Source organism: Colobus angolensis, unplaced genomic scaffold (genome assembly GCF_000951035.1).
Source record: "Colobus angolensis palliatus isolate OR3802 unplaced genomic scaffold, Cang.pa_1.0 Scaffold190, whole genome shotgun sequence".
Lineage (NCBI taxonomy): Eukaryota > Metazoa > Chordata > Mammalia > Primates > Cercopithecidae > Colobus > Colobus angolensis.
The window spans coordinates 8,220,840-8,240,994 of NW_012115044.1; the positions used below are offsets into that span (position 1 = coordinate 8,220,840).

The window sequence follows — 20,155 nt, forward strand, 5'->3', positions numbered from 1 at the left end:
CAACTTCAGCAAAGTCTCAGGATACAAAATTAATGTGCAAAAATCACAAGCATTCTTATACACCAGTAACAGACAAGCAGAGAGCCAAATCAGGAAAGAATTATCTTTAAAAAATGAGATTGTTTCTATTTTAAGTCCTTATTGAAATATTTTTCATTTAATGTTTATTTTTCAGCTTGTTTCAATTTTAATGAATTATTCTAATTGTAATCAGAGGCAATTCCCAAGAGTATGAATAGTTGTGTTTCCAAAATGTATATATTGGTTATTTGGAACCTGGGACAAATTTTTCATTTAAATAGTGGTATTTGAAGAATACCTTATAAAATAGCAGTATAGAACTAAACTACCATTAAAAAATGTTTATATGGGAAAATATATTCCAGGTGATAGCATAGAAACAGCTATTTCTGTAGGGCAACCCTAACATTTTTTTAAAAATGTAAGCTTTTTTCCACATATGATTAAGATTTGAGGGTGAAATTTATAGTCAAATCATGAAAGTAAAAGACTCATGTTTAACATCTTTCAAGCATCATTCAAGCATGTTTATTGAGCTCTATTATATGATAGATACTAGAAACAACTATGAACAGAGAAGACATAATTTCTATCCTGCTGGGACTTCCAGTTTAATGAAGGCAAAGTTAAATAAAAAGGCAATTACAATATATTGGTAATATAATATGGCAATTTCGTAAGAAGGACCTCTATTATAATATAGACATGGGATCTCAAAGTGGTATTTGTGAAGAATGCTACATCTACACTGAGATCCAAGGGGTGAGTTTCAGTAAGATGAGTAAAATACCAGGGGCAAGGACATTCCAGGCGGAAGGAACAGAATATTTAAAGGATGGAATATAAGATAATTTTCTGTTCTATGCCCAGAAATTTTAAGTACTGCAGTTTTTAGTTTGTTGGAATGGCTGGGGGATAGGATAGTAAGAGATAAAGCTGGAAGGTAATCAGGTTTTATAACATGAAAGGTCTTGTAAGCCAATTTGAGAAGTTCAGACTTTAAGACTAGTAGGGAGCTAGATTTTGAGAGTTGTAAGCAGATCTCAATCAAATCTATATTTTAGGAGTACTACCCTGAATGCAGGTATGGAGAAATAATTGGAGAGAAAGGAAGACTGTGTTCTTGGTAAAAATTATGTTGGTGGTTGTAGGAGTGGAGATAAACCAACACATTAATGAAATATTTAAAAGAGGTAATAATAATAGGGAAAATTTAAGGATGACTTCCCAGTGTTTGCCTTGAGCAACGGTGTATAATGGTGCCATTTAGTGAAAGTGCAAGAGATTGAGTAGGTTGAGAGTAAAATAATAAGTTCAATTTTAGGTCCATTGAATTATATGTGTTTATAAGACTTTTAAGTGGAGTTGGTATAAAAGAATGGTAAGAGGCAGGATATATGGATCTGAAGGTAATGAGAGATAGAATTTACAGGGTTGTGAAAACCAGATGAAAAGATGAAATTGTGCATGAAGAGTATGTAGAGAAAAGTTAGCAAACTAATAGCCATTGAACTAATTATGACTCATAGATATGTTTTGTTTTGGCCATCAGAGTATTTTAATATGCTCTGAATTATAATTTTCTAATATTTAAAAGTTGGTAGAATGGAGATAAAAATTTGGACTTTTTGGTGAAACAATCCTAGTCTAGCATTCCTGTATGGCAATAATTAACTGCAAATGAATAGTAACTTTCCTTATGTAGGTGGGTAATGTGCTATGCAGGTTGGTACAGTTCTTATTCAATCTATCTAACTCGTTTGCAATACCTGCCTCATTCCTGTAGGATTTTGAATTTGTGGCCATATATTATATGGGAATGCATGGCAGTGTAGGACAGGATACCATAGAATATCAATATTTAAGATATGGGAAGATAATGAAAAGTTCATAATGGAAACTAATATCAAGAAGGCTACTTTAGTGAATGGGAGAAAGATAACTAAATAGGGATACCTAGAAGAATTAGTGCACAATTTTTTAGGTGGCTAGTACATGACAATAATTCATTGATAATTCTATCTAAAGTAATTTTTTTGTAATTTTCAGAATCCAGCGTCCACAGATGCTTTTTTATTTTTAGGTCAGTTTCTCATGACCATAAGTTTTGCCAGGAGTGCTTTGTGGGTTTTGGAAGTTTAATGTTAGGGAACAAGCCAGAAGAAATATCCCAAAATGTTAATAGGCATTACCTCTACGCAGTGAAATAATGTGAATGCTTTTTCTTCTTCATTTTTGATGTCTTCTACGTTTGTTTAAGATAATAAATAATGTTTCTTCTAGAGTCTGAAAAAGTAACTACAAATAACAGAAGTTTAATGTTAGATTATTTTCAGAACTAGAATATTTTATGGTTTCAGGATCTAAACATAAGAGTGTTGCATGTGATCCAAGTAGTGTTTCCTAAAACAAATTTCTGTGATTTCATTAATATGATCAATGAAAAAGAATTCAGTGGACTAATAATTTTGTAAAGTACCGAAGATTTACAATGTTCATTTGCATAGTACAGGCTCTAAGAAATTCTGTAGGGGAAAAAATATTTAATTTTGTTTAATTCAGGGTTTCCCAAACTTTTAAAATATGGAACGCTACCTTATCATAGAGTACACTTTGGTAAGTGTTAGTGCAGTCAAACCAAGAGACAGAGAGGTTATGGTTTGTTGGCAATTATGAGTTCCTGGAGGATAATTTAAAGACATTAACCCTTATCAGAGGAATTTATATCTTTATAGAACACTGCATTTATGTATAAATGATATGTTACATATAAATGTGGAAATAATTAAAGAAAGCTCTGTAAACTTTTTGTGAAGCCCTGTTTAATTTCTTTTCTTCCTGCATATATTCTAAAATGCAAATAGTAACTCTGATTTCCAATTATCACATCAATCATAATACATACTATTTATTGAATGCATACTATGTTTTGCCATAGTATTAGATGTTATATGTATCTTCTAATCTGCACAATTATTCAGTAAGGTCAGTGCCAATATTTCCACTTTTAGATGAAAATATTTAGGATGAATCCACTGACAAAATTCATCAATATCCAGTGAATCTGTGTTTATTCCCCTTTGTCACTCTGAGGAGTCAGTATCAGGAGGTCCTAGAATTAATTTTTCACTTTTCTCTGATTCCAAATAGTTTCTAAGATTTAAATCTTCATTGTTTTGTATAGAATCTTTGATCATTTTCATGTGTGCTTAAGAAAGAAACTGAAACTATGTTAATACAATCATAATAAGAGTAATTTGGCACTGTTAGATCATGGAGAAAAGCTGTGGAAAGTGGAGCAATAATAAAACCCTTGTTGTATCAGGTCATATCATATTTAATCATGACATAATCATTTTCAAAGTGATGTAAGTTAAACTAGGAATTATAAAAGAAACATGCCAGATATGAGAGTAGAATAAATTTAAAGTCAGATTGATAGAACGCCCAGGTCTTTTAACAATATTCTGTTAGACTCATAATTATCTGTAATTTATTATACTAAATAACCTGATGAGTGTGGTATAACCAATGAACTAGGTTTCACTCCAATTTGTCATTTTTCTGTAAGAGGGTTATCACTAGAGTAGATTTATTTTTAAATCAAAGGTGCCATTGTACTTCAGGGGAAAATAATCAGAGGAGATTTCTTGTAAAAGGAAATCTTAAATCAGGTATGTACTTTGCAATTTAATTGAGACAGGTTTACACTTATCTTTGTAGCTGTATATTCTTTTATCTATATAAAGAAAAATTCAATTAAAAAAATTCAGAGGCGCTTATCTGACAACAAACATTTCAAATAATAAAGAACCTCATTGTTATGTGGCTCTTTGTGTTTTAACCTGATTTTTAAAAAAACATAAATAAGTAGTTTGCAGTTAGTAAATAGATATGCAGTTAGTATTGGTGAAGTAAATCAAAAACTTAAGTGAATCTGAGCTTAACCCTAGAATGCTGGGATTTTATTCCAGTGTAATCTTAATTTCTTTGTTTCAGTCTCTAGTGGTAAGGTATTTTAATGTTTGGTTTTTAATTACTGTTTTGAATTGATTTGACAGATCCACCAAGACTCATCCGGGTCCAGTTGTACATTTAAGTGATAGCCCAAGAGATGAAGGGAAAGTGAGTATTATGATATCTTTATTATTACTTTTATTTTCCTCATTCTTGAAAAAAGGTGTTTCTTACTATTATTTTATATCTAATATCTAGACCAGTTGATAGCATTTTATATTATTTAAAATGAAAATGTGTTGACTCAATGAATGAGTAAATGAATGAATGAATGAATGATTCATGCTACTGATGGTCCGAAATTAAGTCTTTAGCTTTACTGAGAGATAAAATCGGTATTTAATTCTGGCATTTTGAGGACGATAACATGTAGAACAACTTTAATTTTCAAATACTCTATGCTTGAATTTAATAATGTGAATAAAATTTGCCTTTGTTACTCAGTTTGGTAATGAAAAATGACCAATATTAAATAACATAAATTAGCCAATCTTGATTTCATTAACATGTACTAATATATAAAATGTTATCAGATTACAGAAGTAATTCTTATTCATTTTGATTATTTCATAATTTGCCTTTGATGGTGACGAAACAGTAGAAAACATGAAAATTAGATATTTTAATATAAATTAACTAATATTAATAAATTAGTATATAGGTTTGGTTCTTTATTTTTAAAGGATAGAAGCTGAATTAGCCTATCAAAAATCAAACCTGAAAGGCAAGTCCACCCACCCATGGAATAACACTGGATCCCTTCAAATTGATCCACAAGTAGAATGTAATTCCAATCAGGTGCCATCAGAGTTTATTTTTTAAGAATTCAAAAGGTGATTTTAAAATTTATTAAGAAAAGAAAATGTATACAAATAGCCAAGACATTTTTGAAAAAAAAATACAGTGTTATATTGGTACAGGGGTACACAAGAAGACCAATGTATCTAAATAGATACATCCCCAAATGGTTCAGATATTTGGGAAAATGTTATATATTTTAAAGAAGATATCTGAGGACATAATTAACTATTGAATAAATTGTGTTGGACAATTGGTTCTTCACTTTGAAAAGAATAGTAAGACCTCTGCCTCATATATACATAAAGAACCAATATTTAATAAGCATTAAAATCACAACTCAGAAAGTATTCAAAGACGCTTGTAGGATAGGGTTGTTAGTTACTGTGGAGTAGGGGCACTCTTGAGCAAAATCTAAAAACTTTAGGGCATATACTATAACAAGACTATCATAAGAGGCAACAAAGTGGGAGGTAATATTTCCTACATGTCACAAATAATGAACATGTAAAATATATAAAGAACTTGTATGAAATCCTCATCTTGTAGTAAGAAATCAGTATATAATATGTAATGACTAAATCAGAAAATAGCAATATAAACATATTCAGACATGAAAATAAGTCTACTAAAAAACATGATTTTAAGAGTTGATGTTGTTGCCTCTTACTTCTAGAGAGAAGGATTTGGCAGTGAGGAGGAAAAAGCCTCACTAGTAATTAGGGAAGTACAATATACAATTTGTCAACATCAGACTGACAAAATGTTAAACACTAAAAATATTAATTTAAAAATATCAGAGAATGGAAAAAGCACTGGGAAATAGCCATCTAAATATATGTATATATACCAGGATGACCAATTAAGCATTATCAACATTTAAAACATGTATTCATTTTTAGAATTTATTATGACCTAGAAAATATCATTCTGATATCTATACTGTTTATGTGACTAATGGTGCAAACTATTAAAATAGTCTAAATGTCTCTTAATAGAATATTAAATAAATGAATGCTGATATATTCATACTGTGGAATGCTGTGTTGATATGGAAATTTCTTTAAGACACATTTTTTTAAAAGAAAAGTTGCAGACCAGTAAGGTATAAAACCACTTGAACATTGCCTTTATATTTGTACTTATATATTCAAATGCCTAAGAAAAAAAAGCCTGAAAGAATATAGACAAATCTGGGAGGAGACTAGAGATTGGAATTGGGGAAAATGGTCAAAGATATTCTTATTTTCTTTGTGTTGTTCAAATTTTTATGAAAGAATATAATGTGGCAATTGTTTAATTACAAATTAAAAGGACTGCAAAATAAATGAATATTGGCATCAGAAAACCATAGGTTTGAGTTGTGGCTCTAGTATTTATTAGCATATAATCTTGAATAAATCACTTTACTTCTTGTATATCAGTTTTTCCATCAATAATCTTCTGTCACAGAAGTCTTTTTTTATTTTAATATATTCAGTTTTATCATTCTTTTCATGTGATTCTTGCTTTTCGTTTCTTATTCAGTAAATATTTCCCTTCAGAGAGAAAATACAATTTTATTTTTTTCTATTGGTTTTAAGATCTTGCATTTTGCAGTTAGGTTTTCATCTTCATGTAATTTATTTTATGATGGTTTGATATAGTAGAGTTTTATTTGCACATGTAAATAATTCATTTATTGTATAGTCAATCTATTTTCCATTGATTTATATATCTCACTCATATATCAAGTTCCCATATTTGGGTGGGTCTTCTGGGCTTTCCCTTTTGCTGAATTATTTATCTACTATTGTACTAATGACATACTTTATTAACTATAATAACTTACAAAATGTCTTGATATCTGGTAAGCTGGTCTCTTTTCTTTTTCTATATTATCTTGGCTATTTCTGACTCATTATTCCAGTATATGAATTTTGGAATCAGCTTATCAACCTCAGTGTGAGTCTCAACTGGGATTTTGTTTGAAATTTGAATGTATAACTTAGAGAAAATTTACATGTTTAAGATATGAGTGTTCCGTTTATAAATATGATGTGTTTACTTTGGCTTTAATTTGTTTTGCTATATAACTATAAGTTTTTTTTGTAGAAGTCTTTTATATCTTCTGCTAGCTTAATTAGATAATAAGTACCTTATAGAGTTTACTGCTCTTGTGACTTGTGACTTAATCTTCTTAAAATAAGTTTCATAATTGATTATCTTTAGATTATCAAATATTGTTGATTTTTTAATATTTTGTATTCAGCTGCATCATTGAATGTTTTGTTTTTAATAGCTGTCCTTAGATTCTCTGGAATATTCTATGTATAAAAACAGCAAATATAGACAAATTTTCTTCCTTTCTAATATTTATGGGTATACATATCTTTTTTGTTTTGTTGACTAGGACCTCAGTACAGTGTTGAGTAAAAATGGTTTTAGTGGGAACTGTCTTTTGTTTCCAGCTTCAAAAGAAATGCCTCCACGATTTCGGCATTAAGTAAAATGGTTGTTGCAGATCTTTGATTGCTTTTATGAAGTTAAAAACATTCCACCTATTTCCAATATTCTAAGAGTTTAAAATTATGAATGGTGTCAAATTTTATTGAATGCTTTCTACACGTATCAAGATTATTATTTCTTAATTTGTTAATTTGTTGAATTATGTTAATAGATTTTCTGACTTTAAACATATTTGTATTTCTGGGATAAATTCAACTTGGAAGGGGAAAGCTTCCCTTGAAAGCTGATTGGTGAAGTTCAAGAAGGAACAAACTGCTAAAGTTAAGATTCCTACAAAATCAAGATAATATGGTTGGGCGCTGTGGCTCACACCTGTAATCCCAGCACTTTGGGAGGCTGAGGTGGGTGGATCACCTGAGGTCAGGAGTTCAAGACCAGCCTGACCAACATGGTGAAACCCTGTCTCTCCCAAAAACACACAAAAAATTAGCCGGGCATGGTGACATGCGCCTGTAGTCCCAGGTACTTGGGAAGCTGAGGCAGGAGATTGCTTGAACCCAGGAGGCAGAGGTTGTAGTGAGCTGAGATTGTGCCACTGCATTCCAGCCAGAGCAACAGAGCAAGACTCCATCTAAAAAAAAGAAAAGAAAAAATCAAGATAATATCATAGAATCAGAAAGTAGGCCATCTTTCCCCCAATATATCATTTATAAAGAAACTGTACATTGGTCTATCAAATACAAAAGGGTACTCTTGAGCTGAGAGATGCTTGTATTGATTTGATACAGTATTGAGTGAATCTGCTTGAATTCTCTCAGCTTCTCTTGTCTCCCAAACAAGGGCTGCTTGCTTCACTTCAGGTTTGGCAGAATTAATTGACTTCATGCAGTATTGCTTCCTGAAGTTGACGAGCTATTCCCAGGTCTCTGGCTACTTTCATTAATTCTGGATTCAGAAGGTGTGCTACAACATAAGGCATTCAATCTGGCTTCCCTAACACATGCCAAAGGGGTCAAATGATACAATTCTGAAGAGAGGGGATGTTAACCTCCATGGAGAAAATCTTGACCAATGTTAGACAAGAGACAAGTAATAAATTCTTCCTCTCTTCCTCCTTATTATTTGACTAATTTGAGTCATAGTTTTCTCACATAAACTTTTGGAGATTTCTTGCAAGACCATGCTAGTACACCTGTTAAATGACCGGTGATGTCGCTTCCACTTCTCCCCATGAAATAGTGATTAGTGTGATAATGAATCATCTTTCTTTTATTATTACAACCCTGACATTGCACTCCTCCCTTAATACTAGGACTAAACCCTGCCTCAGGATTTTTTGTACACAATCCTTGTTAAGATAACAGTTACTACAATTATTCTAGATAAGGGACTGGAAACTATAGCTATGAACCAAATCTGGCATGCTGCCTGTTTTCTCAAAATGTTTTATTGAACACAGCCATGGCTCATTCATTAACATATGTCTGTGGCTGCTTTCTTGCTATAAGAGTAAAGCTGAGCAGTTGGGCCTGCAAAGCCTAAAATGTTCACTATCTGGCCTTTACATAAAAAGTTTGCTGACTCCTGTTCTAGTTTGTAAACCCTCAGTATTGGACTTTTGAAGTTAGGTTGTCTCCTGTCTAAAATCAGCAAACCTGTTGAAGGTGCCAGGTGAAGTGAATTAAACTCTTCCATGCAGTGACATCACAGTTACTTTAAAAATGTTCTTCTGTGAGTAGGGACTAATCTTTCTCTGCTAGAAAGATAAGACAAAGGGAGATCAAGGAGTCATGGTGTTTAATTGATATGGGGTAATGATAATTACATAATGATGATGAAGTAAAATAACTTCCTTGGAGGGCACTTGTATTAGTTTCCCATTGCCAAAAGAAATTATCATAAATTCAATAGCTTAAAAACAAAACAATTTATTATCTTTCAGTTCTGTAGGCCAGAAGTTCAACACAGGTCTCACTGGACAAAAATAAAAGTATCAGCAGGGTTGCATTCCTTTTTAGTAATTCTAGAAGATAATCTGATTTCTTGCCTTTTTCAGAGGCTGCATACATTCCTTGGCTTGTAGCCCCTTTGTCTATCTTCAAATCCAACAACATAGTATCTCTCTGACTCTTCTTCCACAGTTGTGTCTCTTTCTCACCACAACCGGGAAACGTTCTTCACTTTTATAAAGTCTTTTTTGTTGTTGTTGTTATGTAAGGAACATATTGACAGATTCCAAGGATGAGAGTGTGGGTGTCTTTGGAAGTCCTTTATTCCTGCATCATCTCAGAACACTTAATTACTGATTTACCAAATCCCAGAAGTCCTCTAAGGTAGATTTAAAGGAACTCTTACCTTATGTAGCTCTAGGGAAGACTGTGCTAAAAATAGGCCCAGGAGCTGCTTATAAGGAGACCAAATACATAACTTTGATAGGTACCATTTGTTAAAGTCAGAGCCCTGATAAGGAAAGAGTATGACCTTTGTATATTAGTTTCCTATGGCTGCAATAACATATTACCACAAAGTGGGTGACTTAAAATAAATAAGCTTATTTTTTCCTAGTTCCAACAAGCAGAAGTCTAAAACTAAGGTATCAGTCAGGCCATGCTCCCTCTGAAGACTCTAGGGGAGAACTCTTCCTTGCCTTTTCCAGCTTAGGTGGCTCCTGATGTTCCTTGACTTGTGGCAGTATAACACCAATCTCTGACTTCATTTTCCATTTTCACATGGTCTTCTCTATGTCTTCTCCTCTTTTTTATAACAACAGCAGTCATTGGATTTAGGGTGGGCCTAGGATGGGATTTAGGGCCTACCCTAAATCCAGAATGATTTCTTCTTGAAATCCTTAACTAATTATATCTGTGAAGATTTTATTTCCAAATAAAGTCACATTCTGAGGTTCTGGGTGCACTTGAATTTTTGAGGGCACTATTCAACCATTAACCTGGAATGGAGAAATTTGTGTAGATAAGCCTGAGAATATTGCAAACCCCAGCAACCCCCAATTTCCTCAAACCCTTCTGGTCAGCAGAAGTATCTCTTTCACCATTTCTGAAGGAGAGCAGTTTCCCTTTTCTGGGTGACTGTGTAATGACTTCACCTAAAATAATTTCCTTGTATGATGATGTTTTTCCCCACAAGACCACCTCCAATATCATTACATCCAGGCAAACAACCAGAATCAGATCTCAGATCTCAGCACAGCCTAACACAGATGCATAAATCTTCCTCCAGGAATAAATAAACTATACTTGAAAGAATTAGAATACCTACCAAAGGAATTGAGGATATGACTAATATGGTCATTCACCAATGAAATGTGTTTAGAGTGGTTTTTAAGGACTTGAACTTGGGGGCTGCATAGAGGAGAATTTATTTTTATGGGGGCACTTATGATTTTGGATTTAGTGCTTTGGCAGGGACACTTGGATATGGTCCTAGTAGTAATTTGCTGGGATGGCCCCTTGAAGCCTAGACTAAAAAAAAAGGCATATAGTAAATAGAGATGTCAGAGTCTTTTGGTATAGTATTAAAGAAGGTATCATGGGGATGATAATGTTAAAATGAATGTATTATGTTTGTTCTGGCAACTCACCTTTTGACTGTGTTCCCTTGGAGGCTTCTGAGGAGACTGTCTTCACTTAACCTAATAAGAAATGCCCTAGAAAGGCAAATATTAACATATTTGAGAAGCTTGGTAGTAGTTGTCATTTTTAAGGCCCTTGTTGATTGACAGCAGGAGTAGATGGAAGAGAGCCAGGTTCCGTAATATTCATGGATTGTAGAGGCCAGGTTGCAAAATTTAACCATCTGGCAATATGGGCTTAATTACCATAATAAGCAGCAAGGCTGGAGTGGCAATGCAGGAGTCTATGGTAATGGCTAATATATCATGACGTTTCTAGGAGCAAAATAAGGTGGGAAGTTGACTGGGATGTTGTTTGCCTTGCGTGATCAGAAAAAAATTAAGAGCAGTTTAATTTTTGACAATCACCATCAAAATGGAAAATCACAGTATCTCATCAGGTTTTCAAATATAAGTCAGTTTGCAGATTCAGAATCTATTGATTAAAAAAGGAGCTAGTTGTCCCTGAAAAAGAATCCTGAAATGCTATAATAAGTACATATAGTAATTATAGAAGCATCTGTGATCATTTGCAGGAATAACTGTTTAGTTTTCAGGACTGTTAGATATAGGGTCAGAGCAGACATTAATACTGGGAAATTAAAAAAAGCAATTATGGTCCTCCAGTTGGAGGCTAGACATATGGAATTAAATAACTAGTTGATAGATGGAGTTCTAGCCCAGTCTAATCTCACAGTAGATTTAGTGGGTAGGCAGACATACCCAGTTATTTTATCCAAATGTATAATTTGGATAGATATTCTTAGTATCTGGAATAATACCCATATTGGTTTGCTTACACTATAGAGGCACATAGTAGGAAAGGAAAATGGAATCTCCTGAAACTGTCTTCCTCTGCCAATATTGTAATGAGAAGCAATACAGCATCTCTGAAGGAATTGCAGAGATTAGCACAATTAGACTTGAATGATGTAATGGTAGTGGTCACCAATACATTATTGTTGAGTTCCATTGTGTAGGTTTTGCAAAAAAACAAAATCGATTGAGGTTGGTAATAGTACATCACTATAAAAATAACCAGCTGACAGTCCCAATCACAGCTGCTTAGCTGTTGATATTTTCGTGGGTGTAGATCAACACAACCTATGGTACCTAATATGCAGTTATATATCTAGTGAAATCTTTTTTTCACATGGATGTGGGATGGACCCCATATTCATCAACAGAGGAAAATGAAAGAAAGGACCGCAGTATAAATTCGGAATCTTTCTCCAGGACTATTTTATTTTTCCTGCTCTCGGTCTTAATATAATCCTCAGGAATCTTGATTGTCTGGACATTCTTTAGAGAGTATACTAGTTCACTTTTTGCCTATGTAATGCTAACTGGATCTGGTGAGCAGACCTGGCGAGTACCTTTATAACTCATAAGATTCATGTTTCAGTGGGTGGGGAGAAAATAGCACAAAGATCCAGGGGCCTGGCTCTTTTCATACCAGATATGAAGATTTTGAGTCTTAGTGTCTGGGGCATACAGAGCATCTCCTCTAAATTAAAGCATAAGCAATTTTACTTCTCCTAAGAAAATATCACATCACTTGATGGGGCTTTTGGATTTGAATAATTGTTTATAATGTCCTTGAAATTACTGAACCAACTAATTTTTATATCACCCAAAAGTCTGCCAGTTTTGAGTGAAACCCTAGAGAAAAAGCTGGTAGTGTTTGTCTCCTAAGTCAAAGATGCTTTGCAAGCTACTCTACCACTTGGGATGCATGATTTTATAGATCTGATAGAGCTTAATGCATCTGGTGGATAAAATGTTCTATTGGAAAGCCCTCTAGAGAAGTCATAGCAGTTACTATCCATTTTCAGAGCAACTCCTGACATGCTCCTGGGCCCTTGTAGAGATTGAACCATGGAACACCGAATGACTATGTAACCTGTGCTGTCCCTCATGAGTTACATCTTATATTCACTGAGTCATAAAATTGGGTGGGAGACATGGTATATTTAGGATATTAGCCTTGAGCTTTCAAAAGTTATTAGTGAATTAGATGTACATGGACCCCAGAATTCCATCTGTTGCAAAAATGCCTCCCTCTCAACTTACTTATATAATCTCATGGGATTGGCGGGAAACACCTAAAACCAATTGACAGAGGAGGAAAGAAGTTATGCCTGCCTCATAGACAAGTCAGAGGATTGGTTGGCATTAGCTGGTTACAGACTGCTGCTCAATTACATCTCTACTAAGGGCTAACTCTGAATGACACTGGTAAAGAAAATCATCAGTATGGGCAGAGTCAATAGCGGTATACTGTATTATGCATTTCATGTGAATAATGACACAATACCTTAAAATTCAGAAAAATTTTCTTCCACTTGAAAATGTTAAAACTCTTCATTAAACAATTATTAGATCAAGTAGAAAATACAAATAAAAATAGGTGAACATATAAACATCAAAAATTGTGATATATATATCAGAATCTATGGAATATAATGAAAATAATTATCAAAAAGAGTTTGTAGCCTTTAAATCATATATCAGTAGAATTATAAATTAAAATACATAAATCTAATATGAAACACGGAAAGCTAGAAAAAAGATCAAGAAAACAAAGCAAAAGGAAGCATAACAGACATAAAGAGATAAGAGCAGAACTTCATTTAGTTCTGATTTTAAGTTATGTTATAAATTAATCAACATGCTAGTTCTTTGAATAGAACATAAACAAAATATGCAAACCAACATTCAACCTAATCAAGAAAAATAGGGGGAAAACAAAGTTACACAGAATAATACATGAAACAAGAGAAAATCATACTGAAACTAAGGACATTTTAAAACTTTCGAGTTAAATTATTTTACACAGCTCTAAGCAAGTAGATATAAAAGCCTAGGTAAAATGGGTAATTCCAAAGGAAAATTGTTAACAGTGATATGAAGACAGAAATTTAAGAAAATGAGAAAGTTATTAAATTAGTACTCCTACCCAAAAGTACAAGGCACAGATGACTTTATAATGAAATTTTACTAATTTTTCAAATATTAGATAATACCAATGCTATATAGACTGTTCTTAAAAAGGGATTGCCAAACTATGGCCAGTGGGACAAATATGGCCTGCCTGTTATTATTTTAAATAAAGCTTTATTGGAGATTGTGTAGTCTGCAGAGCCTAAAATATTTACTATTTGGCCTAGTACAGAAAAAGTGTACCAACCCCTGTTCTGAGTATAGTTTCAAAAAATAAAAAAATTCAAATTGTTTTTATGGAACAATTATAAGAGTAATAACTAAACCTAATAAAAGTTGCATAAAAGGAAAACTGGATTTATTGGATATATTAATATCAATAGAAAAGGAGTGACATCAGCAAAGTGGCAGAATAGGAAGGGCTTTCATTCTCACAAACACACAGACTCAGCTACAATTCACACATAAATTCCCTTTGTGAGAAATGACAAAGTAATTGAAAAGTTTCTGAACCCCAGGAGAATATGAAACCAGATTCATTAATACCAGTGAGGAGATTCAGGACACCTTCTTAGCAGAAACCTTGCTCCTGGTGCAGTGCCATATGATCAAGGAGAGATTTCCTGGGTTGCAGCTTCGCCCAAGAGAGTTAAGAACTTTGTTCATATGTTCAGTACCTCAATTTTTCCAAAGGGGCTCCCCAGAGAATTGACTTCTGTCTTGCCAGTCTTGGAGCACTGATAACTCTGAAATAGCTTAGCTGCCTAGACAAGAACGGAGGCAGCAAATTGCGCGGATAAGCACTTTTGACCCTCCGTGCCCTGCTGCTCAGCACGGAGGACAGATGAAAAATACCCACTCTCAGCTTACCCCTTAGGTTGAAAAGAGTGGATCTGTGCATCCAGTGCCCCAGCTTCTTTGGAGGTGCCAAAAAAACTAGCACAAATCTTACCAGTCCTGAAGCTCTGATAGGTCTGGAACATCTAGCTGCCTGGGGAGAACCAAAGTGGTGGCTTGAGCTGGTAGATGCCATAGCTACCCCATTGGAGTCAGCACAGAGTGAGAAGATAAAGACCACAGATGCCTGTATCTCCATGGGAAAGGAAAGAGTAGATAGAAGTCCTCAGAATCTGTGTCTAGGCCAATTGGTGGGGAACTTCTCTATGAGGACATTTCAGGAAGACTGAGAGAGATGCCTGCTTTGTCTAATGTGCAGAAAGCAACATAGAGAGTCAAGGGAAATGAAGAATCAGGCAAAAAATGTTTAAACAAAGAATAAGATAATGGAAACCAACCATAATGAAATAGGTTTATATGACTTACCTGATAGAGAATTAAAATAACTCTCATAAAGAGACTCTCTGAGATCAAGAATGCAATTCATGAACAAAACTAGAATTTTCAGCAAAGAAAAAATATTTAAAAATACTAAACAGAAGGCATGGAGCTGAAGAACACAATAATAGAACTGAAAAAAAAAAATCACTAGAGGGGTCAACAGCAGACTACATAAAGTAGAAGAAAGGATCAGTGAACCCAAAGACAGGTAACTAGAAATAATTCAGTCAGCAAAAGGAAAAAAGAATGAAGAACAGGGAAGAAGACTTATGGGACTTATGGGGTATAATTAAAGTGGGCCACTATGTGTATTATAGAAGATCCGTAATGAGAAGCAGCATATCAAGGACCAGAAGGCTTATTTACACAAATGATGAGAGCTAGGCATGGTCGCCTATGCCTGTATGCCCAGCACTTTGAGAGGCTGATGTGAGAGGATTGCTTGAGTCCAAGAGTTTGAGACCAGCCTGGACAACATGGCAAGACCCTGATTTTATGAAAAAGAAAAAAGATTTAATGATTGAAAGCCTCCCATATCTGGAGAATGAAGTAGATATCCAAACCCAGGAAGCCCAAAGGACACCAAATAAAATGAACCCAAAGAAATCTACATTCAGATATGTTATTATCAGATTGTCAGAAGTCAAGGACAAAGAACGGATTTTAAAAGCAGCAAGAAAAAGTGGATTGTCACATGCAAGGGAATCTTTATAAGATTATCCACAGAGTTTTCAGCAGAAATATTGCAGAACAGAAAGGAGTGGTATAATATATTCACAGGCTAAAAGAAAAAAAATACTGTCCATCAAGAATAGTATACGTAGCAAAACTGTCCTTCAAAAATGTAAGAGAGATAAAACCTTTCCCAGACAATCAAAAGCTGAGGAAGTTTACCACCACTAGATCTGACTCGCAAGAAATGCTAAAGAGTTCTTCAAAAACAAAACGGAAGCAAGATGGCTGTTGTATTAGTCCATTCTCACACTGCTAGAAAGACACTATCTGAGACTGGATAATTTATAAACAAAAGAGGTTTAGTTGACTCACAGTTCCACATGGCTGGGGAGGCCTTAGGAAACTTACAATCATGGCACAAGGCAAAGAGGAAGCAAGGCATGTCTTACATGGCAACAGGTGAGAAAGCGAGCAAAGGGGAAATGCCACACTTTAAAACCATCAGATCTCATGAGAACTCCCACATTATCAAGAGAACAGCAAGGAATTACTGACCCCATGATCCAGTCGCCTCCCACCAGTTCCCACCCTTGACACATGGTGATTACAATTTGAGATGAGATTTGGGTGGGGACACAGAGCCAAACTATATCAGCTTTCTTAGTCCATTTTCTGTTGATTGTAATAGAATGCTTAAAACTGAGAAATTCATAAAGAAAATGAATTTATTTATTACATTTATGAATGCTGGGAAGTCTGAGGTCTAGGGAAGGCATTGGTGAGAACTTTCTTGCTGATAGGACTCTGTGGTGTCCTGAGAGGCTGCAGGGCATCACAAGGTGAGGGAGCAGAGTGTGCTAATATTCTAGCTCAGGTCTTTCTTCTCTTACACAGCCACTAGTTCCCCTCCCATGATGCTTCATTAATTCATTAACCCATTAATTCATTCATTAGGGCAGATCTTTCATGATTGAGTTACCTCTTACAGGCCCCACTTGTCAATACTGCTGCATTGGAGATTAAATTTCAATATGAGTTCTTTTTTTTTTTTTTTTTGAGACAGAGTCTTGCTCTGTTGCCCAGGCTGGAGTGCAGTGGCGTAATCTTGGCTCACTGCAAGCTCTGCCTCCTGGATTCACGCCATTCTCCTGCCTCAGCCTCCTGAGTGGCTGGAACTATAGGCACCCGCCACCACACTCAGCTATTTTTTTTGTATTTTTAGTAGAGATGGGGTTTCACCATGTTAGGCAGGATGATCTCGATCTCCTGACCTCGTGATCCACCCGCCTCTCAGTATGAGTTCTTGAGGAGACATTCAAACCATAGCAATGGTGAAGTAAGACTCTTCAGTGAGAGTCACCCCATACAACTCACCATAATGTAGAATCAGTGGGAGTGCTAAGCTTGTTTTCCTGCAACTATACAGTCCCATCTGGGGGTGATGGCTTATCAGGAATTAGATTAGTGACAGATCATCAGGAATTAGATTCTCATAAGGAGCATGCAACCTAGATCCCTTGCATGTGTACTTTACAATAGGGTTCGCACTCCTATGAAAATCTAATACTGCAGCTGATCTGACAGGAGGTGGAGCTCTGGTGGTAATGCCAGTGACAGAGATCAGCTGTAAATACAGATGACTCTTCATTTGCTCATCTGCTATTCATCTCCTGCTGTGTGGTCTTGTTCCTAACAGGCCACAGACTGGTACTGTGGCCAGGGTTTGGAGAGCCCTGCTCTAGACCACCCTGGTGTCATGAAAATCCACAACAGCATGCAATAGGCTCAAGTTCCAGTCTGCATTACCACTGGTTAACTACAGTGGCCTTAAGCTCCCAGTAATCCTCAGTGGCAGGCAGGCTATAGCTACTGAAGGCCTTAGCATGTCCAGGTGCCAGACAGAAACCCGTGGCTGTGGTGGAACGAACTTGGATTCTGGCCTGCATCACCACTGGCCAACTACAGTGCCCTTAGGCCCTGAATAAACCTCAGTGGCAGGCAGGTTATAGCTGCTGCGGGCCTTAGGCATGGCCTGGTGCCATGCTCATCTTAGTAGCAGTGGACTTTGGGTATAAGTTCAGCAGCTGAAGGATAACTCATGCCTCCCTTTTTCCAACACCAGGCAGCACAGCACACAGAGAGAAATCATTCACTTGGTGAAGGAAAGGAAGTATAAGCATAGAGTTTTGCTGTAGAACCCAGTATAGTGCCCAGCACAGTAAAACTCAACATCTGGCACATCCCTCCACACCACAGCTCCTGACACTGGACTGATATGCACAGGCGGAGCCTCTAGACCTGCCCTGGTATCAATTAGGAACCCATGGACCCCAGCAAAGCAGACTCAGGACCCAACCCACATCACTTCTTGCCTACTGTAGCAGCCTTGAGACCTGAATAAACCTTAGTTGCAGTGCTTAATATCACTAATCATTAGGGAGATCCAAATCAAAACCACGATAAGATACCATCTCACACCAGTGAGAATGGCTATTACTACAATTTTTATTAAACAACAGATGCCAGCAGGGTTGGAGAGAATAAGGAACACTGGTACACTGCTGGTGGGAATGTAAATTAGTTAAGCCATTGTGGAAGGCAATCTAGAGGTTTTCCAAAGAACTGAAAGCAGAGCTACCATTTGATCCAGCAGTCTCATTGCTGGGTATATAGCCAAAAAATATAAATTATTCTACCATAAAGACACATGCATGTGTATGTTCATTGCAGTACTATTCACAATAGCAAAGACACGGAATCAGCCTAACTGCCCATCAGTGGTGGACTGGATGAAGAAAATGTGCTACATATACACCATGGAATACTACACAGCTATTTTAAAAAATGAGGTCATGGCCTTTGCAGCACATGGAGGAAGCTGGAGGCCATTATCCTAACCGAATTAACACAGAAACAGAAAACCAAATACTCCATGTGCTCCTTATAAGTGGGAGCTAAACATTGTGTACACACAGACACAAAGAAGGGAACAGTAGACACTGGTACCTGTTTTAGGGTGGAAGGTGGGAGGAGGGTGAAGATTGAAAAACTACGTATCAAGTATTATGCTAATTACCTGGGTGACAAAACTATTTGTACACCAAACCCCTATAACATGCAATTTCCCCATGTACGTACCAAACCTGCACACATACCCTTTAAACCTAAAATAAAAGTTGAAAAGAATAAAAAAGTGTTGGTTTTTTTGAAAATATAAACAAAATTGGCAAACTTTTAGCTAGACTAAGAAAAAAGAATGAAGACCAAATAAATAAAATCAGAGATGAAAAAAGTTACATCTGATACCACAGAAATACAAAGGATTGGCAGACTGTTATGAACAATTTTATGCTAACAGATTGGAAAGCCTAGAAGAAATAGATAAATACCTGGATACCAAAATGAGGTAAGGACACAATAAAAAAGAAAACTACAGGCAAATATTCCTGATGAACATAGATGGAAAATGTTTAACAAAATACTCAACTGAATTCAACAGCACATTAAAAAGATCATTCATTATGACCAAGTGAGATTTATTGCAGGAATACAAAGATGGTTCAACATATTCGAATCAATAAACATAATACATCATATTAACAGAATGAAGGACAGAAACCATATGGTCATTTTAATACATGGAGAAAAGGCATATGACAAAAATCAACATTCCTTTATGATTAAAATTTTCAGTAAATTAGATAGAAGGATTGTACCTCATCACAATAAGGGCCACAATTGACAGACCTACAACTAACATCATACTGAATGGAAAAAAGTTAAAAACTTTTTTTCTGACATCCGGAACAAGGTAAGGATGTCCACTCTTGCCAGTCCTATACAACATAGTTAGGACTGGAAGTCCTAACCAGAGCAACTAGGCAAGTGAAAGAAATATAAGGCATCCAAATTTGATAGGAGGAAGTTAAGTTGTCCCTTTTTGCTGATGACGTGATTTTATACATAGAAATCCCTAAATACTCCACTAAAAGACTTTTAGAATTTATAAATGAGTTAGGTTGCAGGTTATAAAACCAACATTCAAAAGTTAGTAGTATATGTATATGCTAATAGTAAATTATCTGTGAAAGAAATAAACAATTCTATTTACCATATCCATTAAAAAAACTGGAAATAAATTTAACTAAGGAGCTGAAAGGTGTCTACAATGGAAATTATAAAACATTGATAAGAGAGGTTGAAGAAGACACATAAATGGAAGCTATCCCATATTCATGGATTAGGAGGATTAATATAGTATATTTACCACTCAATGTGATCTATAGA

The 20,155-nt window shown here is 35.3% G+C and overlaps 1 protein-coding gene across 1 annotated transcript in view; it reads left to right on the top strand.

Moving 5' to 3' along the window:
• Positions 1-20,155, top strand: part of LOC105510749 (syntaxin-binding protein 5-like) — a 314,922-nt gene that overhangs the window by 180,314 nt on the left and 114,453 nt on the right. The window contains exon 7 of the mRNA XM_011940656.1: positions 4,083-4,146. Within this exon, the coding sequence (XP_011796046.1) occupies positions 4,083-4,146 (64 nt within the window). The remainder of the gene's footprint in view (positions 1-4,082; positions 4,147-20,155) is intronic.